Consider the following 25,836-nt stretch of genomic DNA (forward strand, 5'->3'; position numbering starts at 1 on the left):
CATGCATAATATTCACTCATTATTTAAACCCACAGTCTGGTTTCACAAAATTTTTGTGGCAAACTGAAGAAATAGCTGTCCATAAATAAAGCATTTAGCTTTTACTATACAAACACAGGAAATGAAATCACACTTAAGGGCATAGGATTGCTTCATTTGTTTGTGTGCTTTTGGATGAAAATTGATCCTTTACTGACCTACTGTATTGTATCTTTTAAACAGTTTGGGTCTTTAACCTTGTGCTCTATGGATGTTTTGGGATTACAATGTCTGAAATTTTCAGTTAAATTGATTATATATTTGAGAATTGTAGTTGTAACCTCTAGACAGCACTAGGTTAGAAAAGGCTGTGTTATGCAACAAGTGGTTAAGTTATGTCTGAAATTTGTGACTTACCCTTCAACTGAAGCAAGTACTAAAATGATTAACAGAAACAAAACCCATAAAGGAAATTAGAATCAAAATTAGTAATATAATCTATATAATAAATGAAAACAAGTCAAACAAACAATTAGAACTTTGGTGAAACAAATACATTTTTACAGTTTCCAAATGCAGTTTCCAAATGAATATATTCATAGTCTGAATGAAGTGGGGAAGAAAGGCTTTCCCCCACTGTTAGCCTAAGATTGTGAAAACATCTTCAGAAGGTCAGTCCTTTGGATATAAAGGCTGGAGAGGTTCATAATAGATAAACCCAGTAAGAAAAGGCCTGTCAAACTGTGAGCCAGTTGTGTCATATACAGACCATACTCACCCCAGCTTCACAAAGGCAAAAAACAGTGATATATCACAATACGTCACATGGTGCAATCAAATTTAACACCTGTTTACTAAGACAATCTGATTCTAAGCATGTCTGGGTTTTAGGCATTAATATAAAACTTTAAATTGAGTCCAGAAAATACATGTTTTTACATCCTGTACATTCCATTAGTTAGCAACCTAATTTAATTTAGTTTGCAGCAGTTGCAACTTCTGGGACATTTTTTAAAGAAGGCATCACACAAATCATCACAGTAGGGTTCAATTATTTAATGAATTAATTTCTATAGCTGCTCAATTGGGTGACCTTGGGTGGCTTACAGAGCAATCAATATGTTGATAAACTACAGGTGGTCCTCAACTGACAACAGTTCCTTTAGTGACCCTTCAAAGTTACAATGACACTGAGAAAAGTGACATGACCATTTTTCACACTTACAACTTTTGTTGCATCCCCATGCTCATGTGACACTGGGCAACTGGTTCAAACTTAAGGTTCAAATTGCTGTGTCCTAAATTCACTCAATCACCGTTTGCGATCTTTTGACAAGAAAAGTCAATGGGGAAACCAAAACCATGTGACTAACTTAATAAGGATTCACTTAACAATCATGGCAAGAAAGGTGGTAAAATGGGGAAAAACTCAATAAATGTATCACTTAACAGACATTTTTGGCTCAATTGTGGTTGTAAGTCGAGGACTACCTATACATGTGGAAGTTGTTGAATCTCAGATTTTGTCATGAGAGAGGCTAAAAAGCAGGAGACCTTGAGTTTAAGTCACATCTTAGCCATGAAAACCAGCTGGGTGACCTTCTCAGCCAACCCATCGCACAGGGGAAGAAAGTATGTGTTTGCCACCTTGAGTTATTTGTAAAAATAATAAATTAATTAAAAAAATAAAGATTTTAAGATATGTCAACAATCAGCAGTTGTCCAGCCTTAAAGAAGCATAGAATGATAAATGAATTCAGCCAAAGAGTTTCTGGGGGGAAAAGAGACCCCAGTGCCAGAAATCACAAGGGAGGAAATTCTACCTTATGCTTACAGGCCGATCAGCTATTTTAGAAATCTGCAAAACCCAGAGTCCCAAAGGTGCTTTAAAAAAGGCAGCTGGACAGAAATGTCCCAGTTCTAAAGAAGTTTCTTGGATGAGAAGTGAAACATTTTCGAGAAAAAACAATAAGACAAATTGCCTTTTGAAAAGCACCTTTGGGGAATAACCATGATCTGGGTGACTGAGAATCCTCACAGACATTCAACCTATAGAGCTTAGTCAAGCCGGGCCAAATCAAGTGTCAAGAAATTTCTGAGGTTTTTCCAATGAATCTGATGCTGCATATTAATACCATACTTTCAGCTGATTATTCAGTGAGGAACATATTAAACAATAATACTTCATGCTTTGGAGGCAAAGTAATTTATGCAGCATTAGCATAAGTAGCAATTCTACTTAATTTACATAATTAAGCCTGGCTGCAGAATTTGAGTTTCTTCGAATAGAAATAAATGATGTTTCACCATTATATTAGCCTTGAGTTCAGGGTCATGCATAAAGAAGAATTCCATTGCATGATGAGAAAACATTCATTTGGAACAAGTTACAGATTTTGATATCTGACACTAAATATACACTAAGAAATACTTAAAGTTGAAATTGTATTATGTTTGATTTCATTTGCTATGCATTCTGAACCCTGAGCAACTAATACCTGTAAAGTTTCATTTTAAAGCTATAGGTGAAAGTACTATTCTGAACATAAAGATCACTATATTTTGGAGACATTGCTATTCTTTTTAATTAATTTGCCATTTATGAAGGGAAACATTAAATTATGTTCCTTTCATTAATTCAGCTGTTGAATGAAACTTACTATGCACATGGCTTACTCAATACATTAGTTAAAATCTTTGCAGAGAGAATCGGCCCAATGTGTGCTTGTAATTATGTAATTTCTGCCTTTTGTTCTTCTGCTTAGCCAGAACTTGTTGCAAGAGGAAGTGGCCCTTAAATTAATTCCCCTGAATGTCCCTGAGGGGTTTACTCCTTATCCAATTCTAGGACCTCTTTTAGCTGTTTTATACTTGTTCTTAAATGTTAATTTTAAAATATAATTAATTTGATTTGCATAAATAATCTAGGTGCATCATGAAGACATTTGTGTTATAAATGGGCCATTATGTTGCTCTAGAAATTATTTAGCTTTTATTTCTTCAGAGTCTGCTTTGCTGTATGAAGCTTCTGTAAGAAGTAAGACATTTTTGGTGGAAAAAAACCAGAAAAAAGTATAATTTTAATCATTCAGGAATTAATGCAAGACAATACGATAGTATAGCTTTAAATAAAACTCACTTAAAAAGCTAGTTGACGTGAAATATTACTTTGATAAAAGTTTTTCATTAAATGAGCAGCTGTTTATATCAATACAGACTTGTGTCTATTATAGAAGACAATATTTGTTATGTAAATTTCCCATGAATTAACATTTCAATCTGTCACATAATGAAGAATTTCTCTATATCTTGGTATCTCTATTTGGATTGTTGATTCTATCTGTTTTCTTCCATTATATTTTGCTGTTTAAAGTATTCAAGTGACAAGAAAGTAAACAAAAATTACTGAAGCAACTGATTAGATTTGAACATAAGCAAAATTCATATGTTGAAAATGCATATTATCAATTTTGTATACAATAACAGTATTGATAAAGGCAAATTTTCACAATTGTATTTCATTTTCTTCAATTTTAGAGTTTCAGAAAACGGGGAAGATTAAAATCACGGAGTCACTGTTAGTCACAATATTCAGTAATGACATACAGTGATTTTATTATTGCAAGATTTCAGAGAAGAAGTCAAAGTTCTTTAAGAGAATGAGTAAGACATCTTCCCAAAGCTTATTTTTAATATGGGTGGTACACTCACCCATATACACTCTCACACAGTACACATAGGCATTTTCATATTAGAGGGGAGATTTAAGATTATTAAATCTTGCATGATTTCACTAAAATAGTATTAAAGCTTTTGAAGCTTTGTGTGTATGTTTTGTAGGCTTTTTGAAAATATGTGTATAACCAATTGGAAGTGCTATGTGAACGTGCATACTTATATGGACAATAGATGGAACAGCTTTCAAAGTGATTTAGCAAATGATTCAAAAATTTCTGCTGCTACAAGGAACACATTTTCAGACAGCCCACAGAACTTCCATGCTCTCTTTTGCTTCTTCAAGAGAAATCCAAAGTATAAATTTAAACTCCACCCAGTATATGAGAAGTCATTGTTTTGTGTAAGAGGCTAATTGCATGGTCATCATTCTTGCAGAAGAGACTCTGATAATTTTGCTGCGTGTTGCAGCATTCAATTTCCTGAGTAAAGGAAATCCTGCATTCAAATAATAGTGACCTGTCACTTCAGACATCACTTCTTTGTATGTTAAAGGAAGGGTGGGAAAATGGGCATATTCTCAAACTGCTTCTAATCATTCAATGTTTTCTGGATGTCAAAATTGAACATTTTGAAGTAATCATAGCTGTACCAGGCATGGGACAAGTAGGGTTGTTTCTGATTTGTATGAGAGTTGATTCCTTTGAATTCCTATTAACAAAAATATACCGTATTTGCCGGCGTATAAGACGACTGGGCGTATAAGACGACCCCCCAACATTTCCACTCAAAATATAGAGTTTGTTATATATTCGCCGTATAAGACTACCCCCTCTTCCACACACCTTCCACTTTTGCACTGTTTTTTTTTTGACGCACTTTTCTGCTTTGGACAATTTTGAAATGAGCTAATCCAATTTTGAACCAAGAATATGCAAATAGCTATGGAGTTTAGAAATGAGTTTTAAAAATATTTTTCATTGCTTACCATTAAGCGTAAAATATGTTGTAAATAAAATGAGAACACAGGAAACGTTCTCTTCTCAATACAGCTGATCTCTCTCTCTCTCTCTCTCTCTCTCACACACACACACACACACACACACACACACACACCAAAAACCCGGACACTGAAAAGGCTGCCAAGGAACAGTATATTCAATGCCTTCTCTTTAATCAAGAAACAAGGAATTCCTTAGAATCTTTTTTTTTTCCCCAAGTGGCCCTCTTTAAAAAAAAAATGGAGGTAACACTTTCATTCAAAAAGTCTTCCAGTATCTGGAGTCGCTCAGACATATTGAAGTGAGGCAGGAGAGTAAGTGAAATTTGAAATGATCCAGCTACCGTTTTCTTCCCCTCCCGCCCGAAGGCCATTATCTCCACGTCAAAACGAACGAGGGGAGGCAAAGAAGCCAAACACGCTAAAAAGGATCTCTTTATTTTCCTACACAAGGTCACACCTACTTTTCCGCATTCAAAGGACAACCTCTCCTCACCACCACCGCACACACACACACCTCTCAATACCCGCAAACAATGTTCTGGGCATTAATCACCATTGCTACATTAACCTGGTAAATTTATACCCTGCCTCCCCCAGTGTTGCTTTGACGGCAGGATTTCACACAGCGGGGCGCTCGCTCGCTCTCTTCTCCGCTCTCCCACCGTTCGCACATGTTGGAAGCACCGTAAAACCTGATAACCCACCCGGGGCTCCCCATCCTTAACCTACAGCCGCCCGCATGCAAAACCTGCGTGCAAAAGAAAAAAGAAAAAGAAAAGTACGCCGCACGTGAGGATCTTGAATCCTCTCCTCCCCACACCGCTAAGGAAGGAAGAGGGGAAGGTTGCGCAGCGTGTGGCGAGTGACACCCGCCACACACACACACACACACACACACACACACACACACACACACACACACCGCTCCCCCAGCCTCCCTCCCGGCTGCAACTCAAGCTCGAAGTGGGAGTCGGAGTCCTCCCGGCGTATAAGACGACCCCCCACTTGGAGGCATGTTTTTCAGGGCAAAAAAGTCGTCTTATACGCCGGCAAATACGGTAAGCAATATGCCAAAAGACATGTTGCAAACTAGAAAACCTATGTTCTAAATATATACACATTTATTAACAATTGTTGTTGCAATTTACTTTTAAAATATCTTAAACTAATTCTCCCTGGCAGTCATAAGGAAGTATTTTCTGCAAGAATTTTTTTTCAGTACTAATTCAGAATATAAAACAGTTAAGAATTAGATATCTTTTTAAAAAAATAGTTGCCATTCTAAAGAGAAAACTAGTTTAGGATTGTTTTACCTTTTAATTGTTTACAAGGCTTTTATGAGAAACTATAAAAATTTAAGCTTATCAGCTAAATGTTAATATCTAAGTATATTCCTAGAGCTAAGTTTTGATGTACTTTTAGTCAGAAGAGACCAAATAAAAAGAACTGGACTTAAGCAGTTGCTAAATTTAATACCCAAAGAGATTAAGAATGTTGGTATTGACATACTTTTAGGCAGATATACAATCCCAGATTGAGTTTTGTAAAAAAAAAAAAAAGTCAACTTTTTAGCAATTTATTCAGTATGAACTCACATTATAGCTTGAAGTTTGGAAGGATTCTAGGGAAGGTACATCAGCTTTTAATGAAGATGCCTGTTTTCCATAGTCAAATTTTATAGTACTAATAGGATGTTCATAGTCAGAATATGAGTATTACTCTATAGTAAATAGCCCTTACATGCATTCTGTCTTTAAAACACTAATGATAAATATGCATTGATATGATATCTGTCACCCTATTGAAAGCCATTCAAGTTGGTATCCATCACTAAATTTGTCAAATTCTGTAATTCAGTTTGATGAAGTAGTTCCAAAGTTATTCAGTACATTTTTAAAATTGAAACAAAGCAAAGCTTATTATGTCTTACTACATTCTATGAATCTACCTCATCCTGCAGTCTGTGAGCACCTTCTGAATTCTGTCACATCCCTTGTTTAATACAATGTTTGAATGCTAATTTTGCATCTAAAATATGCAAAATAAATAAAAAATATTTAATCAGTTAGTTAAAAACATTTTTCTAAGATAACATCCCTGAAATGAATATTTCTTCAGATAGATCAACATTAAGTGCCTTTTTAACGTTGCTTTGTTTTGAAACATAGGTTTGCATTTAAAGTTTCATTCCTATTATCAGAAAAAAATGCCTTTCAATAAACTCTTTCAGTGGTAGTGATAAGTAACATTTCTCAACTATTGGTTCCGATGCTTTATGATTTTAGGTTTCAATCAGTAAATATTGAATTATATTAATATTAATTATATTAGTATCAATGAATCAATACATTTTCAGGCATGGGATGTCAAAAAAGGGAAGGATAATAGAAATAATTATTTCCCTCTTTTTATTCAATGAACTCTGGATCAAAATCATTATTTATTTGGTTTATTACTTAAAAGACTTAGAAAACTTCAGGGAAGAATATTATCTAACAACAACCTTTATGTTAAATTTGCTGACTATAAAACTTGATTTCATTTTTTTTAAAGCAAGATTTTTAAAAGATGTCTATGTAATATTCCTACAAGGCAAGAATGGATTGATTTTATATATCTATTAAATCTCTTCTCTTGTATGTAGTATGCATACCCTTGTTGAATCTACATGGCGAATCATCATTGATTTGAGGAGGTTTTGTTTGACATGATGTAGATTCTTAGTGATAAAACTATTTCATCTTGATTTACAATGTTCTCAGACTATAAAGTACACATGTAGTAATTGGCAATTTTAATTAGCTTTGCATTTTTGTTGCATGGCTATAAAGTTTTATGACATCAGGTGCAAGGCTAGGGAAGATTTGGTCCTTACATGTCAGTAGGGATTTACTACATTGAATTAATACGTAAAATCCTTTGTTATTTTTTAATTAGTATTTCTGGACTCATCTGTGGTGCCTTTTTATTAAAATACACATGGCAAGTCTGTCCGTAGACTGACAGACTACTCCATGGGGAATACTTGTTATACTATAAACTATACTATTTTTTTGATTTTTTGATACAGAAGGGAAGAACATTTCTTGTGAGTCTTAATTTTTTGTATAAAAATAATCAGTTTATGTCACATGATTTATAGGACTTAGGTAAGATATTTTTATAATTTGTGGGCAATATTTTTAATTTCAGAGAACAGAGATAAAAATATCTTCACTTTTAAAACTTTCATTCATTAAGATTATGCTTTTCCCCACATATTTAAGAATAATTGTACTTGTGCTTATTTTTTTTAGGATTTGATATGTAAAATAATACATCAAATGCAATCCTGTAATTATCCTATTACAGTAATGTAATCTTCATTAACATATTCCTTACTGTTGAACAAAATACTAATTTTCAATGAAATTCTTGAATTATTTAAAATTAAATGTCAGCTCTCTGTAACAAAAACTAAAATTACCGTGACAGGAAACACACTCTTTTTCTTTGCAAATAAAACTCCTTTCTGTAACCATATCATAGAGTGGGTTGGATTCAAACTAGATTAAAGCAGGTAAAGGTTTCCCTGTCCAATTGTATCCAACTCTAAGGAGCAATGCTTGTCTCCATTTCTTAGTTGAAGGAGACAGCATTATCCGAAAACCTTTCTATCATCAGCATGACTATACACTGAGACGCATGGAAAGCCATTACCTTCCCACTGATATAGTACCTATTTATCTACTCACATTTCAGGCTTTTGAATTGCTATAGTTTGGCAGGAGGAGCAGGGGCAAGTAAAGAGAGCTCACCCTGTTCTGGTCACGAACCTGGCTACCAACTTTCTAGCTGACAAGCTCAGTGTGTTTAACCACTGAAATGTTGTGCTCCCTTTCCAAATTAGATTAGTCATGTTTTAATCAATGGCATTTTTAGACTAGGCACTGCAAACGTATCCCATTGGATTCTAACAATTTTGATTCTAATTTTAGCTCATATCTAATCCAATTTTGATTCTAATTTTAAAATGCAAAAGACATATTACTGTTGGACCATTAATTTTATTATTTAACACTGTTTCTGTTGATTTATATCAAATAGATGTGCTAAATATGTAGAAATCATACACAACTATATAATTGCATTATTATTTTACTTTAAATATTCAATAAACCAAGCAATATTTTTCTACGTATACTTGTGTATGTATATTACTTAAAAGATTCTGGTAATTATTTATGTGGTTTACCTACCAGCATTCACTTGCAGATAACCATAAATGTTTATGAAATGGGAATTAAAGGGTGGAACTTTAGTGTCTTGGAAAAATGATGAAAAAAACAACAATGTTTTTTAGACAAGTCAGAGGAGAGTGCTCAGCTGACCCATACTCTCCTCCCGATTAGCTAAAAAATTGGGATTTTTTTTTCTTATTCCATTTTAGGAAACATAGGTTTTGTTCTGCTTACAGGAATTTGAGTTTCTTAACCGGTGTAATGCATATAAGAATATTAATTTTTTATGAATTAACATTTTCACTTTAAAATGTTAATTCATATAGATGAAAAGACTTTAGGCTTAAATTTTAATGTTTCTAACATATTAGTTTTAGATTTAAATAATAGTATCTCTTTTAAGATGTATGTATATAATGTTATTACCTGTTTATACCTGAAATACTATGTAAATTTATTCAATTAAATTGCTGGCTTTCTTGCATTGTTCCTGGCATCAGAAAAGTGAAATTATCCATGGTAGTAGCCAAAACTATAATGAGCACATTTTTCTTGTTATTAATGAAGAAAGGGTATAACATCTGCTTACAGAACAGAAAATTATCACATTTAAAACTTGCCGTGGCCTATAATTTTAGAATCAATCAGTTGCTGGAATTCCTAGGGATATCTGTCTGCTCATTTATGATCCCCTGACAAAATCTTTATACCAAGTTGATATTGTTGATGCTGTAGTGTTCTTGAAATTGTGAAACTACACCTAATGACTTGCAAATCATGCTTAACACCTTGAATCATAAGCACCTGTAGAACTACAGAAATTTCTCATAGATTACTAGTTCACTTAGTGATGTATTCATCTGGATTTCTGTTAATATACTGGGGACCTTTTTAATTTGTTGAGATGGGAATTGTGTTGATAGAGCATCCTAGTGAAACTAACATGCCAGATACCATATTTATAGCTTCATTTTTTTTGCAGGGCTGTTAGACTCATTTATGTTTTAACATTATGCACTAAATAAGGAGGTATTTCCAATTTTGCAAGGATAACTTTTTGTGCAAACATTCATTTTCTGTTGTGCACTTTCCTATTGGAATTCTAAAGAAGGCTACAGATCACTTGGAAACTGAAATTTCTGTTGTATGCCTGCTCAATTTTAAGAAACTATTATGCCAGCTAACTATATGTAGTTAGAATGCAGATAGCCCTGGAATCACTTTGCAGACAAGTCTGGAATCATGACCCCTCATTACGAGGGATCAATACTTCTGTTCCAATGCAAGATATAGAATTGCTTGGAACATCATACAACAAAACATGTATATGTGAAAAGAAATACCATGAAAAGTGTATCAAGTGTATAATTACCAAATGGTGATATGTGAAACTATAGATAATTGGACTCCAATATGTTCTCTATAGATTTGCTGGAAATTGCACACTTTTTCATATTTTAATATCACAAGTACTATTTGTTCAAGAAAGCAGATAATATTTTTAAAAGTATCTTGTTTTAAAAGATGCATGTTACATTATATATTGGAGATGCCACTGCTTACAGTTTTGTCGAATATTGAACATATTTGTGGTATTCCCAAAATAAGTAAATAAACTTTAATGAGCTATAAAGTGTGATTTGTGAGAATTTATTGTTTATTGATTTATTGTTCGAAGTTTAACCTATCAGCCTTCCATTCTTCTGAGGTCGGTAAAATGAGAATCCAGATTGTTGGGGCCAATATGCTGACTCTGTAAACTGCTTAGAGAGGGCCCTAAAGCACTGTGAAATGTTATATAAGTAAATGCTGTTGCTAATATACTGTATGTAGAATGGATTTTTTTTTCTTGAAAACTAAATCAAAAGCATAAACCCTTGTAGAATAAATGGAACTGATATCAGGCTTTCATTTCTGGTTTGGATGAAGTCAGAGCTAGGAAGGTAGTGTCAGTGTAGTTTTTACAACAATAGCTTCAATCCTTTTATAGCAGTTCACCTCCAATTTGCTATGTACATGTGGTACTCGTGATGCCTAACTCCCTGCTTCTTTTCATAGACAATGTAGCTAATGTACCTCAACTTAATTACTTTGGTAAGGGAAGCTTATATTAAATGAGTTGGGGCTTTTATAAAAATGAAAAACTATAGGGATCTCCTCCCCAATGCAAAACAGAAACCTGTCCATCATTTAATTAACTCCTATATCCCATAGTAAAATGGAGAATACGTTATAAAGTTCTATCTATAACATTCTTATCACATTTTATTGTTTGTCTTATATAAAGCTTTTGCAATGACAAAAGCAAATGCTAGCTGGAAAGGGCCAAATTGTTTCTTTTGCAAATAGATTATAATATTTATGTTCTATAATTATATTAAGGTACACATAATTGTGTGGCACACATTTTGCACAAATGATTTCTAGATACACTAGCTATAAAACATTAATGGGTATATAGTATTTTAAAATCTCTATGAAAGCCTCTATTTTAATCTCTACTAGAGTGCTATGTGATAAAGACAATCTATTATCTTTGCATAGCTAGTGTTGTGATCTAAAATATATCACTAAAATATACACTGTCCTTCAACCAAGATGGAAAATGTGAAAAAAATATGGACAATCCCTCTCTCCATGTATAGTGGGACCGAACTCAGACTTAAAAGGAAAATACAGTACATGGCTGCCTAGCTTTTGCTTGAAAACAGTAAAGATTTAATAATAATGATTAAAATAATGATTGTTAGATTTTGATTATTCAATCAGTTGCCCTTTTGAATAGGATGATATAGATCAGGGGTCCCCAACCGCCGGTCCGCGGACCGGTACCGGTCCGCGGAACAAGTCTTACCGGGCCGCTGGTTGCTGGGCGCCGCCATCTTTTGGTAAAAAGTGCTTCCGGTGAGCTTTTCCGGTAGAAAGCTCACGGAAGCACTTTTTCATCAAAAAGATGGCGGCGCTCAGCTCGGTGAGCTTTTCCGGGTAGAAAGCCATTTCTACCGAAAAAGCTCACGGAAGCGCTAACGCCGCCATCTTTTGATGAAAAAGTGCTTCCGGTGAGGTCACCGAAAGCACTTTTTCGTCAAAAAGATGGCGGTGCCCAGTTGATGCCGGTACCGGGCCGCGGCGCCCAGCTGATGCCGGTACCGGGCCGCGGCATCAAAAAGGTTGAGGATCACTGATATAGATCACATTGGAGGAAGAAAATGTCAAGGTATATATGTACTTATTGGAGACTTGGAAAGGGCTCTTGCTATAGATGTGAAGACAAACATCTCAGTTTGTTGCAGGATCTATTTTCTATATTTGTATCATTGTCCTGTTGTTTTTTGTGCCTATGAGAATTTTTTCCAGGTTGGTTGGTTGCCTTTGTACAAGTATGGCTTGCTACCCAAAATTAAGACATTCCCCATTGCTTCCTAAATTCACTTGCTTTCTGAAATATGCATAAAAATAAATATAAGAGACAAGATCAGCAAGGAACTAGTCCTTGGGGAAAGCAATGTCTTAATCTTTGCTGCATCTTTCAGCGCATATTAGTTGATTTAAAGCTTAAAAAACACTGTAAACCCGTTGTAGCATCTTTTAAAATGCTCTCAAGATCCAGGTTGATGAAACAAAGCACAGTAAAACTGAATATCACTCTTGATGGTGGACTAATTGGACAAGTGTGAATTCGTTTGTAAAAGAATTTCAGAATTATATATAATGGTGATGGTTCTGTTACTTATCCCCAGTTAAGTGATAATTAACAGAAATTGTTAAGTATCGATGATATTTTCAAGGCAGACTTCCACTTATGTTTAAAATTTTGGGTGGAAAAAGTGATATTTGGAATGTAGACAAAGACTGTACTTCCACATTAAAAATAGTAGGACAAAAAACCCTAATGGATGTCCCCTGCATAAGCAATATACTTTAAATGAAAATTTCAATACACAATAGATATTAGCTGTGAGACACTTTCATCAAAGTATTCATATTCCTGAAATTCTTTGTAGATCAAGGGTTCATTAGAAAGAAATTGCCAATTAAAATGCCATTAGCACAACACTGTGTTGTAAATCTGTAATATCACAATGTTTGAAATATTGAACACATGTTAGGCTTTAATAGAATGGGAAAATGCAGAAAGCAGAATCATAATGATCAAGAATGAAGAGCTGTTCCTCTATAATAATAATTAATGTATATGTTGCCCAACTCCCAGCAACTATGCTTTTTAGAAATAAAAACAAATAGATATATGAGAAATAACTGTATGTCATATATTTTTTATTACATAAAACTAAAACCACTGGATCATCCAATGATGGAAACTCTAGAAGTGATAAAAGAAGGGATTTCTTCATGTAACACAATTTAACCATAAAATTCATTGCAAGGTGCTCACTAACTTGGATGGCTTTAAGTAGGGAGAATGAAAAAAGCTATTTGGAGAAATGATTTTTTGAAGATGGTTGTGACATTCTGATTGGTGGTGATGTCTTCTTGTTGATCCTATCAAATTTTGTACCTGTCAACAGTGGTGTCCCCCAAGGCAGTGTTCTAGGATCAACTCTCTTCATACTCTACATAAATGACCTCTGTGATAATATTAAGAGCAACTGCGTTTTCTTCGCTGATGATGTAAAGCTGTTCAATACCACAAACAATACTGCTACCCTTCAAAAAGATCTTGATTATGTATCAGAATGGTCAAACAAATGGCAACTTCAAATCTCAACAAATAAATGCTCTGTCTTACATATTGGCAAAAAAAAAAATCAGAAAATAAAATACAAGCTGAATAGTCAAGACCTTGTTGATGATCCAAACTCTGTCAAGGACCTTGGAATACTCATCTCTTATGATCTAAGTGCTAGAGCCCACTGTAACTACATAGCCGAAAAGGCATTAAGAGTTGTTAACCTAATCCTACGTAGCTTTTTTTCTGGTAATATCACACTACTAACTAGAGCATACAAAACATTTGCTAGACCAATACTCGAATACAGCTTATCAGTCTGGAACCCACATTACGTATCTGATAATTAGCACAGTTGAGAAAGTCCAGAAATATTTCACAAGAAGCATTCTCCACTCCTCTACTTGTTGTAGAATACCTTATGCCACCAGACTTGAAATTCTAGACCTAGAAAACCTTGAATTACGCCGTCTTTGGTCTGATCTAAGTACGGTATATAAAATCATACATTGCAACAACTTACCTGTCAATGAATACTTCAGCTTCAACCATAACAACACAAGAGCACACAATAGATACAAACTGCAGGTTAACCGCACCAAACTTGATTGCAGGAAATACGACTTCAGCAACAGAGTGGTCAATGTCTGGAATACTCTACCTGACTCTGTGGTTTCTTCCCCAAACCCCAAAAACTTTAACCTTAGACTGTCTACTATTGACCTCACCCCTTTCCTAAGAGATCTGTAGGGAGATCCAACGTGCCTACCGTCCCTGTCCTATTGTTTCTTTTATTTTTCTTATATGTACCCATTTCATGTATTCATAGCTATGTATATACTTATACCTATTATCTTGTAAGCGATTGACAAATAAAAATAAATAAAAATAAAATAAATAAATACTGATCATAAATATTGTAAGTAATGAAATACACTATTAATTAAGTTTACCTTTTGTTTCTTATTAAATGATTTTAAAGACCAGAGTTATGGATAACAGACATATTAATGACAACTGGTTGGAATGTTTTATTACAGACAATATCATAGATACAATTGTATACTTCTAAGTATCACTGGGTAAGGAAATGTATACAGTAAGGTGCTTTTGTGCTTGTTTCTTTCCTGTGCTTCCCATTAATATCTACGTGGCCTCTGTAATAGAATTCTGAACTAGATAGTCTTTGGTTTGATCCAGGGGATTTAAACCTAGCTGAAATATAGCCACTTTAAAGATAATGAGGCAATTGTTTCATCTGAAATTCAGAATATTACAATTTTATTATGGTCATTTCTATAAGCAAACAAGAGTTATACAATTGCAACCTTTTTGTATAAGACTTTTGTATAAGACTCAGTTTTAAAAGTTTGCTTTTTAATTTTTCTTAAGCCTGCTACCAACTGTGATGGTATTTTTATTGCTAAACATTGTTAATCTATTATGCAGAGAGTTAAAAAGCAAACTTGTAAGCTCCCTCAATATTCAATTTTTAGTTGAACCATGGGTGGGAGGAAGCTCTTCTATCTATGTGCAAGACCACCATATGTATCCTCAGTAAATCTTTCAGAATTATGCTTTCAGAATTATTTTGTATTCTGGTTTTTGTTCTTTGCTTATTAGGCCAAATGGAAACTAGCTGGATGCAAGTAGTTTATCCACCTTTCCACAGGCATTTCTTTTTCAGCCATTCCTCTCATTAAGGACCTTTGTCCTGTCCTAATGTAACAATTGTTCATGAAGACACACTATTTATTTATCGTATTAAATAAAACTCTCAGTGGTATAGGCTTAGTATACTTAAATGGTACTATTTTAGAGTGATTGGATATGTTCATCTAGCCTTGTTCCAGTTAAAAGGATTTTACTAATAGTACTAATAGTACTTATTGTAACTCTAACCATTAAGATGATAACATCAGCAATTTTGGTACATGTACTATCTTGTTTAATCTTCTGTTTTTAAAAAAAATGGCACATGACAGTTTTATTTTAGATAAACAAGACTTTCTTGTTTTGATATTTTAGAGAAGCTAAGTATTTCGTTATGGGTGGGTTTTAAGTTAGGCTAAGGACTTTTTACAGTGGAGATGAATACTTATCATGAAGCCAATTAAGCATCACCACTTGAGAATTGTATTTTACAAATACAAAATGTTATTTTTATCATAGTTTTTTATACTGTCAGATTCTTGTAGTTTTGTTTGTTCCAAAGTGGGTTTATTTCATAGTATATTTACAGCAAAAAATAATAATACAAATAAAGAAAGTTGTAATTTCACAAAGCAGGTTGAAACATATTTTTGAGCTTTCAAGTCAAAAAGACAAATTTAACAGACACAGAAATTTAATTTCACATTGCTTTCAGAGAAATTCAAGACTGTATTAGCATCTTCTGTTTTCCTAAACATGCTGCTTTTCAATAGGGGCCCTCTATAACTTGTGAAGCTTTTTGCACGCTCTGCAAATGTATCCTTTGCTTTGTGCTCAAGGTCATACCCAGGTACCAGCATCACATTGTGGGAAGATGAAAAATAGATTATTGCTAGATGTATAATTGTTAGTTTTAGCTAATGCAGCAGTGAAATAAATTTTCCTGTTCAATGTGGCCTTACACTAAATTTCTCACTGAAGTGAATTAATGCATGTTGTAATTTTATGTTCCTAAACAATTATTATACTACTCCTTCATGGAAAGTCTCTTTTGGTATTTTGAAATCACTAATGATCCAGAAATTTAAGGAAAAAATGTATGTAGTTTAAAAATATTTAACTAAAGTAGTTAATTTATGCTTTCATCTTTCTTTTTGCTAGTTCTTAAATAGGCAGGGTGAGATTTTCTCTGAATTGTCCATTTAAGGGTTTTCACTAAAAGCAACGTTTCAAAAGAAAAAGAAACTACCTGGCAAGTTCAAGAGAAGTGGGCACAATATTTGTGGTATACACAACATAGTAAATACAGTAAACACAATACAAGACACTGCCAGATACTATAACCAACACAGCACAGGGATGCAAATATTATATAGATTAGGGGTCACCAACCTTTTGGACCTCAGGGACCACTAAATTCATAATTTTAAATCCCTCTGACCACTAATATGAATCCAGCATGCCACTCACTGAAGCACCTGGACTCCCACTAACAGTGTGAGGTCCTTCGGGCACTGAGCTTGGCTGCCTATTTCTGCAACCTTAAATACTCAGAGTCATTTGGACCCATTTCCCACAGAAAACAAAACCCCAGGATCTCTCATCTCTCTTTCTTCCCCTCCCTCACTCTCTCTCTCTTTCCCTCCCCCTTTCTCCCTCTTTCTCTTTCTCTCTCTTTTCCTCCCTCCCTCTCTCCTTCTCCCTTTCTCCTGTTTCCTCTTTCTCTCCCTCTCCTCTCCTGTTTTTGTCCCTGGGGATGGGGGGAAAGGAACCTCTGAACTGGTTCTGGGTGATAAGAATCTGATGTTTGGAGGTTGATGAACCATGGCTGGCAGGGAGGTGGGGCAACAGGGGTTATACCAGTGGTGGATGGACTGATACACGCGGGATACCATAGCGTCTGAGCCCTTCCTGGGTGTTCTCTGGCCTGCGAGGGGAGGGCATGATCTCCCATGCCCTCCCCTTAGGAGCTTCTCATCCTCCTAACCAGAAGCACTCACACGCACTGCCCCTCTGGCACCCGCCAAGCATCCTCCTTCCCGCTGGGTGTATGAGCACTCTGGGGAGGGGGAAGAGAAGCTCCTGAGGGGAGAGGGTTGAGCCTCCCCCTCACAACATCTTCTTCTGAGGGCATTGCTGGCAGACACTTCCTGCGACTCAGGAGGTCCATGCTCTTCCTGCTGCTGCTTGGCCTCCTCGATGCTCTGAAGCAGGAGGCAGCAGGCACAACACAGGTTTGCTAGGAAGACTGCAGGATTGCCTCATGTCCCCACCATGGTCCCCACCATGGTCTTCACTATGATCTTCAGCATGTGGCATCTGAAAGTAATAGTGTCTATTTTGAAAGCTAGTGCAATATATTGCATGAGATATTGGAGTTGGACCGTTAGATTCAAGTTCTTACTTGACTAAGAAACTCATTTTGACCAGACACACACACACACACACACACACACACACACACGTCATTTATTCATACATATATATCCTGTGTGTGTGTGTGTATATGTATGAATAAATAATACACACACAAACACAGGAGTTATTCACAGAGCAATTGTGGGTGATATAGTAAGGGGTTTATCCAATACACCATTTTGAGATCTTAGAGGAAAGTTGAGATATAAATGTGACTGTAATAGATTAGAATTAAATGCATCTAGGTGAATAGTTAAAAATAAAATAAAATGAGAAGGTTGTCTTTTAATATATTTCAATGGAATAATGTTAGTGATTTTACATAGCTTACTGTTTTATGTCTGACTTGCAAATTGTGGGCAACAAAAGCGTATACCATGAAATAGAAAATTACAGTTGTACATTGGTATTCCTGAAACATTATGTCTTTATCTCCCAAGGGAATTTTTCAACAAAAGGTTTATGTTAATTGATTTAGTACCTGCATATCTGAACCTGAAAAAAATTAATAATTATGTTCCCTCCCCCCTCCCCCCCTCCTATATATAAATAAAAGTGTGCAGATATGACTTCATATATATGTGACTCCTCTGGCACCAATATATAGTTCTATTGCTGATTTGTGTTCAAATTCCTTCATGTTATGAAAAAATGATGACCAAAAGAAAATTAAACATCAAATAATTTATAATTCTTTACGTTTTCTCATGTATACAGCCAGTTTGCTTCTGTCAAATGAGTCTGGCCCTATGTGTTGCATTGTCTTATGGGATGTGAGAAGTATTTACATTTGAACATAGCCAAAAGGATGCAGATTGCCTCAAATAATTTAAATAATATCAGAGTGTGTTGTATGCAAGATATTTCTAGGAAGCTCTTGGGAGAAATGAGAATTCTTCACAAAGCAGTATAGTTCCTTCAGGCTGTTTAGTCAATAAGCCTGGCTCTATACAGTCACCCTTTTAAGATTGTTATTATAATAGGCTGTATGTCTATGAATAATCCCTTCATTTAATAGGCTCTAGGGTAAAGAAAGTCAGTACAACAAACAGTGATACTTATTTTTCAAGAGACAATCTTTTGTAAATTTTATCCCATGCGTTTAGTGGGCTTTGGTTTTCAGAAGTTAATTTTTCGTTATGTGGGCTCAGCATGCAAGAATGAATATTGTATTCTTTGACATAGTCATTGCTTGAATAGTTTTATAGGATAGTCTGTTATATTAAGTTAGCAATTAAACTCACTGAAATTCTGTAAAGTGGCATAAAATGGTTATAACTTCTTCAATAATTTTAAGTTGTAGGCAAGAGCAGGATGTAACTTCGATCAAGCAGAAAGCAAACTAAATGCTCCTCTTTCTATTATTAACTGTCATCCTTTCATTTAAGTGTTAAATCTAATAATTTGTAATTAACAGCTTTGTTATACGCTATGAATGCCCCTGGGAAAAGAAAGCACTGCTCACATTCTGGTGCATTGTGAATTTTCTGAATGTAAATCAAAGGCAGTGCCTGCTGCGGATGGCAGCCCTGATAGAGAGAAAAAAACGCAGCACTAATCAAAGCTATTCCCCACCCCTTCTTTCTTTCAGCCCCTTGAGATTATATTCATTTTTCTCTTTGTTGTTTATCTCTCTCTCCAAATTAAAGCTGGATGATGAAGTGACCACTGCTCAAGCGAAGGAACTCGACCAAGATGTGCTGGTGCTTAGGAGAGTGTTGTCACAGAGCCCAACCCCCACATCTCGGAGTGCAGAGAATGATTGGAGGTAAGAGTTTTTCCTTGGTGCTCAGACTCAGCTAGAGTCATGCTGACGCAGAGCTCTTAGCAGCTGGCTGAATTCAGTTGCTGGCAACCCAAGTGAGAGGGCAGCATTGAGGGAATGTCATTTTCATTTGCCATACAGTATGGGAAGTTCAAGGCTGAGGATCTTTGACCCTCACATAGAGAAGAAGGATTCTGCTTTGTTTCCAGGCAGAGAATTGCCTTTGCACACATTTGATGTACCTTATTTTAAATACATTGATGAAGAAGATGAGGAAGATGAATGGAGCAGCCGTTCTCAGTCTTCAACAGAGGATGACACTGTGGACTCTCTCCTTTCTGACAGATATGTCGTGGTGTCAGGGACACCAGAAAAGATTTTGGAGCATCTCCTGAATGACTTGCACCTGGAAGAAGTACAGGACAAAGACACAGGTACATTGTAATAACATCATGCTCATGAAAAGCAGTTTCTCTGTATCCACTTGTGTTCTTAGCAAACACAGTTGATCAGCTACTATGCAAATATATATATAATATGGTATTTTTCCTAGCAGCATTTTACCTAAAATTATTATAATTTTACAATGTTTTGGATAACACTGTTTCAAATACATAGCATTCGTAGTAACATCTTACTGTGTTAATATAGTGCATCATTATATTTAACAATAAAAACATTAAACTTGAAAATGAGTTTTTTTTTAAAAAAAAGTCTCATTAACTTTGTGTGTGTGTGTGTGTGTGTATGTATATGTGTATATATAAAAGATAAAAGAAAACAATTTAGCAATGAGTGTGTGATAATGAGGCAATCAGAGGATAACAAGCCGGGTTATATAGCTGTAGGGTTTATAAGTTAGCAATTATTTAAAGTACTCCAAAGCTACTTGTTTAGTTCCAACTGTTTCTTAATTTTTTATCATTAATAGCTTACCTACATCACATAATGTACAACAGAATAGCCACCTTTCACAATTGGCTGCCTTCAGCTAGAGATTGTACTTTTGTTTCAGCCTGGAGTAATTATTATATTGATCAGGCTGCTTGACGTGCAGGTTATTTTTCAGCTGTAATGCTGTCACCAGTGCTCTTTCAGTAGTTTATCAAGACCACCTACAATTTACTTACAGTTTTAATTAAAGCAGACAGTTAGCTGTCCTGAAACATTCCCTATACAGTTGAAGAAGGAATGTGAAATACAGAAAGCTGGAAATGGAATTAATATTTTTACTGTTCTCAGAGGAATGCTAATCCCAAATGAGATTATTTAAAAAATAAACACATTTGGAAGAATTAAAAAAATAAAAGCATAAATAACATTGCTGAATTCTTAGGCATTCCTGAGTCAGATTTTCTAGCTGCAAATCAATAGGTCATAGTTAGGCATAAGGTATTTGTCGTTATTGTGTAGGTTTTCTAAATTATAAGTAGAAAGAAAGAACTAGTGCTTGATTTATTGTGCTGTTCACTGATCTACTTCTCTGTGAATAGGGATTAATACTTTGTGCCTGGAAACCATGCCTGTGTAATTGCTGTGCTTCCTCAGGCATAATCATAGTAATGTTGTATGTAATTTCTCTAGCACCAAATCATAGGCTACATAAAAAAGTGGCGGGCCATGTCAGGATTGTCTTAGCTAGGCACCATGAATACCATTGTGTTCTTAACATTTGAATATTTGTATGGAGTAATCTCTCCTGTAGATTTATTTGTGCATCTTTCACAAATCCTATAGAACATATTGAACTCCCCAATCATTATGCATTATGGTTACTTATGTTTAACATCTGAAAAAAAGTATAAATTAATGTTCATTTATTCAGTAACTCTTTGTTACTTTCCTATTCCCCTTCCCATTTATTCCAGTGCTCATTAATTCTGTATGCCGTCTTTCCAGATTAAGGTGAAAAATAAGTATCCAAGCATAATCGGCTGCAATGAAATATATTCAATGATATACTTCCCTGAACATTTTTGCAAATATCTCTACTTCTCAAAAGAGCTGACAATAACAGGCTTGTTGTATGATCAGTAGAGCCCTGATTAACAGTAAAATAACACAAAATTTATGTATTAAAATAATTAAATAGCTGCGGTGGTTGATCTCAGTATATTTATAGATGCAAACGTAACAGCTGAAGTGTAAAAAACTTACACAGCACATTTTGATGGTGGTACTGTAGCAATATCCCATATTAGCTATAGTTCCTTCTAATATAGGTAGTCCTTGACAATTCATTTAGTGACCGTTTGAAATTACAATGACACTGAAAAATGTGATGACCATTTTTTATACTTACAACCATTGTAGCATCCCTATGGTCATACGATCAAAATTCAGATGCTTGCTAACTGACCCATATTTATGACGGTTGCCCTTTTGCAGCTTTCTGAGAAGCAAGATCAGTGAGGAAGCTTAACTTACTTAACAACCATGTTAACTATATAACTTAAGAATGGCAGTGATTCACTTAACAACTGTGGCAAGAAAGGCTGTAAAATGGGGCAAAACTCTATAAATGCCTCACTTAACAGCAGAAATTTTGGGTTCTGGGAATGCATCCGTTCTAAGGCCTTTGATCAATAAAATGCCTCCCCCTAAATATTCTAACATTTGCTAGTGAAATACTAATATTTAGGCAGCTATCAGCTGGATGACGGACTTAAACATTGAAATGATAGCAATAGCATTCAGACTTATATACCAGTGATCCCCAACCTTTTTGACGCCGCGGCCCGGTACCGGCATCAGCTGGGCGCCGCGGCCCGGTACCGGCATCAACTGGCGCCGCCATCTTTTTGACGAAAAAGTGCTTCCGGTGACCTCACCGGAAGCACTTTTTCGTCAAAAAAGATGGTGCGCGCCAGTGCTTCCGGTGAGCTTTTGGGTAGAAATGGCTTTCTATCCGGAAAAGCTCACGAGCGCTGCATGCCGCCATCTTTGATGAAAAAGTGCTTCCGGTGAGCTTTCTACCGGAAAAGCTCACCAGAAGCACTTTTTACCAAAAAGATGGCGGCGCCAGCAACCGTCCGCGGACCGGCGGTTGGGGACCCCTGTTATATACCATCCCATAGTGCTTCACAGCACTCTCTGGACAATGTATAAGCATACATTCCCAACAATCTGGGTCCTCATTTTACTGACCTCAGAAGGATGGAAGGTCGAGTCAACCTTGAGCTCCATCAGGTTCGAACTCCTGGCTATGGACAGAGTTTGCTTGCAATACTGTATTTAAACACTCTGCCACAAGGGCTCCTAAATGATGACCTGGATGCAACCGCTGAGAAAGTATTAGAAGGCATTCTTCAGGCTTTTTAACTTCAGTAGTGGTCAGCCTTTGCTGTTCCTCTTGATTTATTTGCCTTATGCCTTCTCTTACAGTCATTCTCTGCTTATGTTGCCTTCTTGGGAAAGAACCTAACTACAGATCACACAGAAGATTATCTGATTATTTCCTGACAGCCTGATGATGTTTTGTCCTTTTTGTTTCTCAGTGATTTATTCAATTTACCTGAAGATAGCAAATGAGTGCATACAATAAACTTAAACCAGAGTTCTACCACCATCTTTTGGGAACCTTTTAGACAATATTTAGCTCAATATTTATACTAATATATATCTCCAAAAAGTATATATCAACTCTAGATGAAATCTGTGCAATCTTTTAACATGTTTTAACACCATAGGCAAATTCATAGTATTTTTCCAACAAATGTATTAATAAGATATAGAAAGTCCATAAAAAGTTAAGATTTATTCACATAACTCAATTTTAACTATTTTGATATATGGTAGTTTTTTAAAGCCTTCGGTAAAAGTCATTCATTGTTAGGGTCCCAAGATTTAATTACAAATATTAGACATTAGAAAATTGAAATAAACTGTTGTTTAAGTTATTAATGTCTACTGTTTCAAGTGCATGCTTTGAAAAAAATAGGAAACAGTCCTTGATTCTTGATCTGTTACGCTATTCCTTGATCGCACTATTTATATGCACGAAGTTAAATTATTTATTATAAGAAATGAAAAGGAAGTTTGATCTAAACTAGCTGCCACATGAACTTTAAAGCAGGGGTGTCAAACTTGCATTGTCATGTGATGCATCAGGACTTTTCCCCCCTTCTCTAATTCCGGGGCAGGGGGAAGCATATGACGCATCCGGCCCGTGGGCCGTGAGTTTGACACTCCTGGCTTAAAGAATTGAAGACGTCCACTCAACCAAATGGATTCTAAACCACCTTTTTGTGTTTGAATCTAAAGCTCTGATGAAAAACCTGTCACTGCTGATTGTAGTTGAGAGAAAAGGCTTGAAATCTTAGATGAAATCAGTTCAAAGGTTTTTCATAACCTTCCTATGTTTTATCAGATACTATCAGTTATAGTACTAGAAGAATATATAAAGTACTGTATATCATCTTTAATTCAAATCAAGGGAATATTTTTATAATGTTTAATACTATGTAAGTTTCTTATAAGATACTAGTAAGATACAGCAGATTTTCCTAAAAATCTTTCAGAAAATTATTTCAGCTTTGAACTTGATGAATTATATGAGAACTCTTTGTGATAAGGCATTTTGTTTAAATCTGTTTTAGCAAACATACAAGGCCATGATCTGTGGTTGGTATTACACATTCACTAAAATTAGTTCTCTAAATAGTAACATTTTAAAATTATTGTAGGCATAGTAGGCAAACTAATACATATCTTCATTTTTTTAGAAACCAAAATAGTGAGTACTATTAGTTTGTTGAACAAATTGTATAAACTGATGTCAGGTAAAAGAAATTAAATAATTTTCTGTTATTAACTGCTATATTTATTTCCCCCCTCCAAAAAATCTTTTGTATCAGTGAGAAATTACTTACTGAGATATAACACACTAACAATGAAGTTTGTAATATCCTTTGGATAAGGATAATTTTTTTTGGATGTGGTCATAATCTCCTAACTATATTATTAAGGATTTTTTTTTAAATTCAGATATTCTTTCTTCATCTGTCTGGGTTAAAGAGTTGGAAGAAATAATTGAAATTGATATTTAAATGTTGGTATTTCTGCTTATTTGTGAACTTGTACTTCCTTTTATTTGCGAATATATATATATATATATATATATATATATATATATATATATATATATATATATATATATATATATATATATACATCTTTTTTTTTCCTTTTATTTATTTATTTGCATCTCACCCTTATTATTTTTACAAATAACTCAAGGTGGAAAACATACGTAATACTCCTTCCTCCTCCAATTTTCCCCACAATAACCCTGTGAGGTGGGTTGAGTTGGGCTAGAGAGAGGGACTGGCCCAGCAATCCCCAGCTGGCTTTCATGGCTAAGACAGGACTAGAATTCATGGTCTTCCAATTTCTAGACTCGTGCCTTAACCACTAAACCAAACTGGCTCCCTTATTACTTTTGTTTTTATTCCAGTTAATTTATTTGGATAATTGCAAGTATTTAGGGTGATTTAAAAAGGGAGAAAGGAAAAAAAAACATGCTTATATGTTAGTTGAGTGAGCATTGAACTGACCTGTACAGTTCAATGCAAAGTTCTTGGTGATGTCTGAGCTTGGTTGTTTGCTTGCAGTCATGTCATTATCCAACATCATCAGACAGTTGTTACTTAGATGGATAATGAATTGTCTGCAAGCAAACACTCAAGTTCAGACTGCACCAAAAGCTCATAATTCACCTCTGAACTGCAGATATTTATCTTTCCTATTGAAACTATTCAATGTATTGTGATTGTCACACTGGATCTCACTATAGGTTGATTAGATCTGGCACTGACTGAATAGAGAAATTGAGTAAATGGCAACTCTGAACCAAGCAGATGTCATTTGCCAGAAAGGGAATCATAATAAGTTACAACATGATTGTGTGTATACAAAATGCCATTCTTGATATCTATGTTTCAATCTGATTATGCCTTCTTTTGCAATATTTAAGGAACTGGATGCTAAATAAATTGCAATTCAGTGTTTTTAATTATCTTGTGTTCATGAATATACTTCATTTCTAAGCTGCAGCTTGACTCCAATATATTGATGTATATTTTATATACATAATCAAAATGTGTATAGAAACTGCTGTGTCAGAGACTGTGGGATTTTAAATTGGTACATTAGCTGTATAAATACACACAAATTTAATTCAAAATATATTCAAAATGTGGAAAACTTTAGGAGATTGCTGTATCTATTCAAAAGTAGAGTTTTATTTTTTAATGAACTAATGCCCTTGAATGAACTATTTGGTGCCAATTTATCAGGGCAGTGCAAATCCTTTAAAATAGTGATACCTTTTCCACGTAGCTATTTCAAACACTGCCTGTCACATAGAGTGTCATGTGATCTGAAGTATTTATTTTGAAGGATTTGCTCAAATGTAGTATTGATGATTGAATAT

General features: G+C 35.0%; 1 protein-coding gene across 1 annotated transcript in view; it reads left to right on the forward strand.

Annotated features, from left to right (window-relative positions):
• The window catches only part of RAPGEF5 (Rap guanine nucleotide exchange factor 5), a 101,084-nt gene that overhangs the window by 43,910 nt on the left and 31,338 nt on the right, over positions 1-25,836 (forward strand). The window contains exons 10-11 of the mRNA XM_026678008.2: positions 19,288-19,406; positions 19,749-19,837. Coding sequence (XP_026533793.1) covers positions 19,288-19,406; positions 19,749-19,837 — 208 coding nt within the window. The remainder of the gene's footprint in view (positions 1-19,287; positions 19,407-19,748; positions 19,838-25,836) is intronic.

This window comes from Notechis scutatus, chromosome Z (assembly GCF_049901735.1).
Source record: "Notechis scutatus isolate UNSWTSFEM ecotype Mainland chromosome Z, rNotScu1.2, whole genome shotgun sequence".
Lineage (NCBI taxonomy): Eukaryota > Metazoa > Chordata > Lepidosauria > Squamata > Elapidae > Notechis > Notechis scutatus.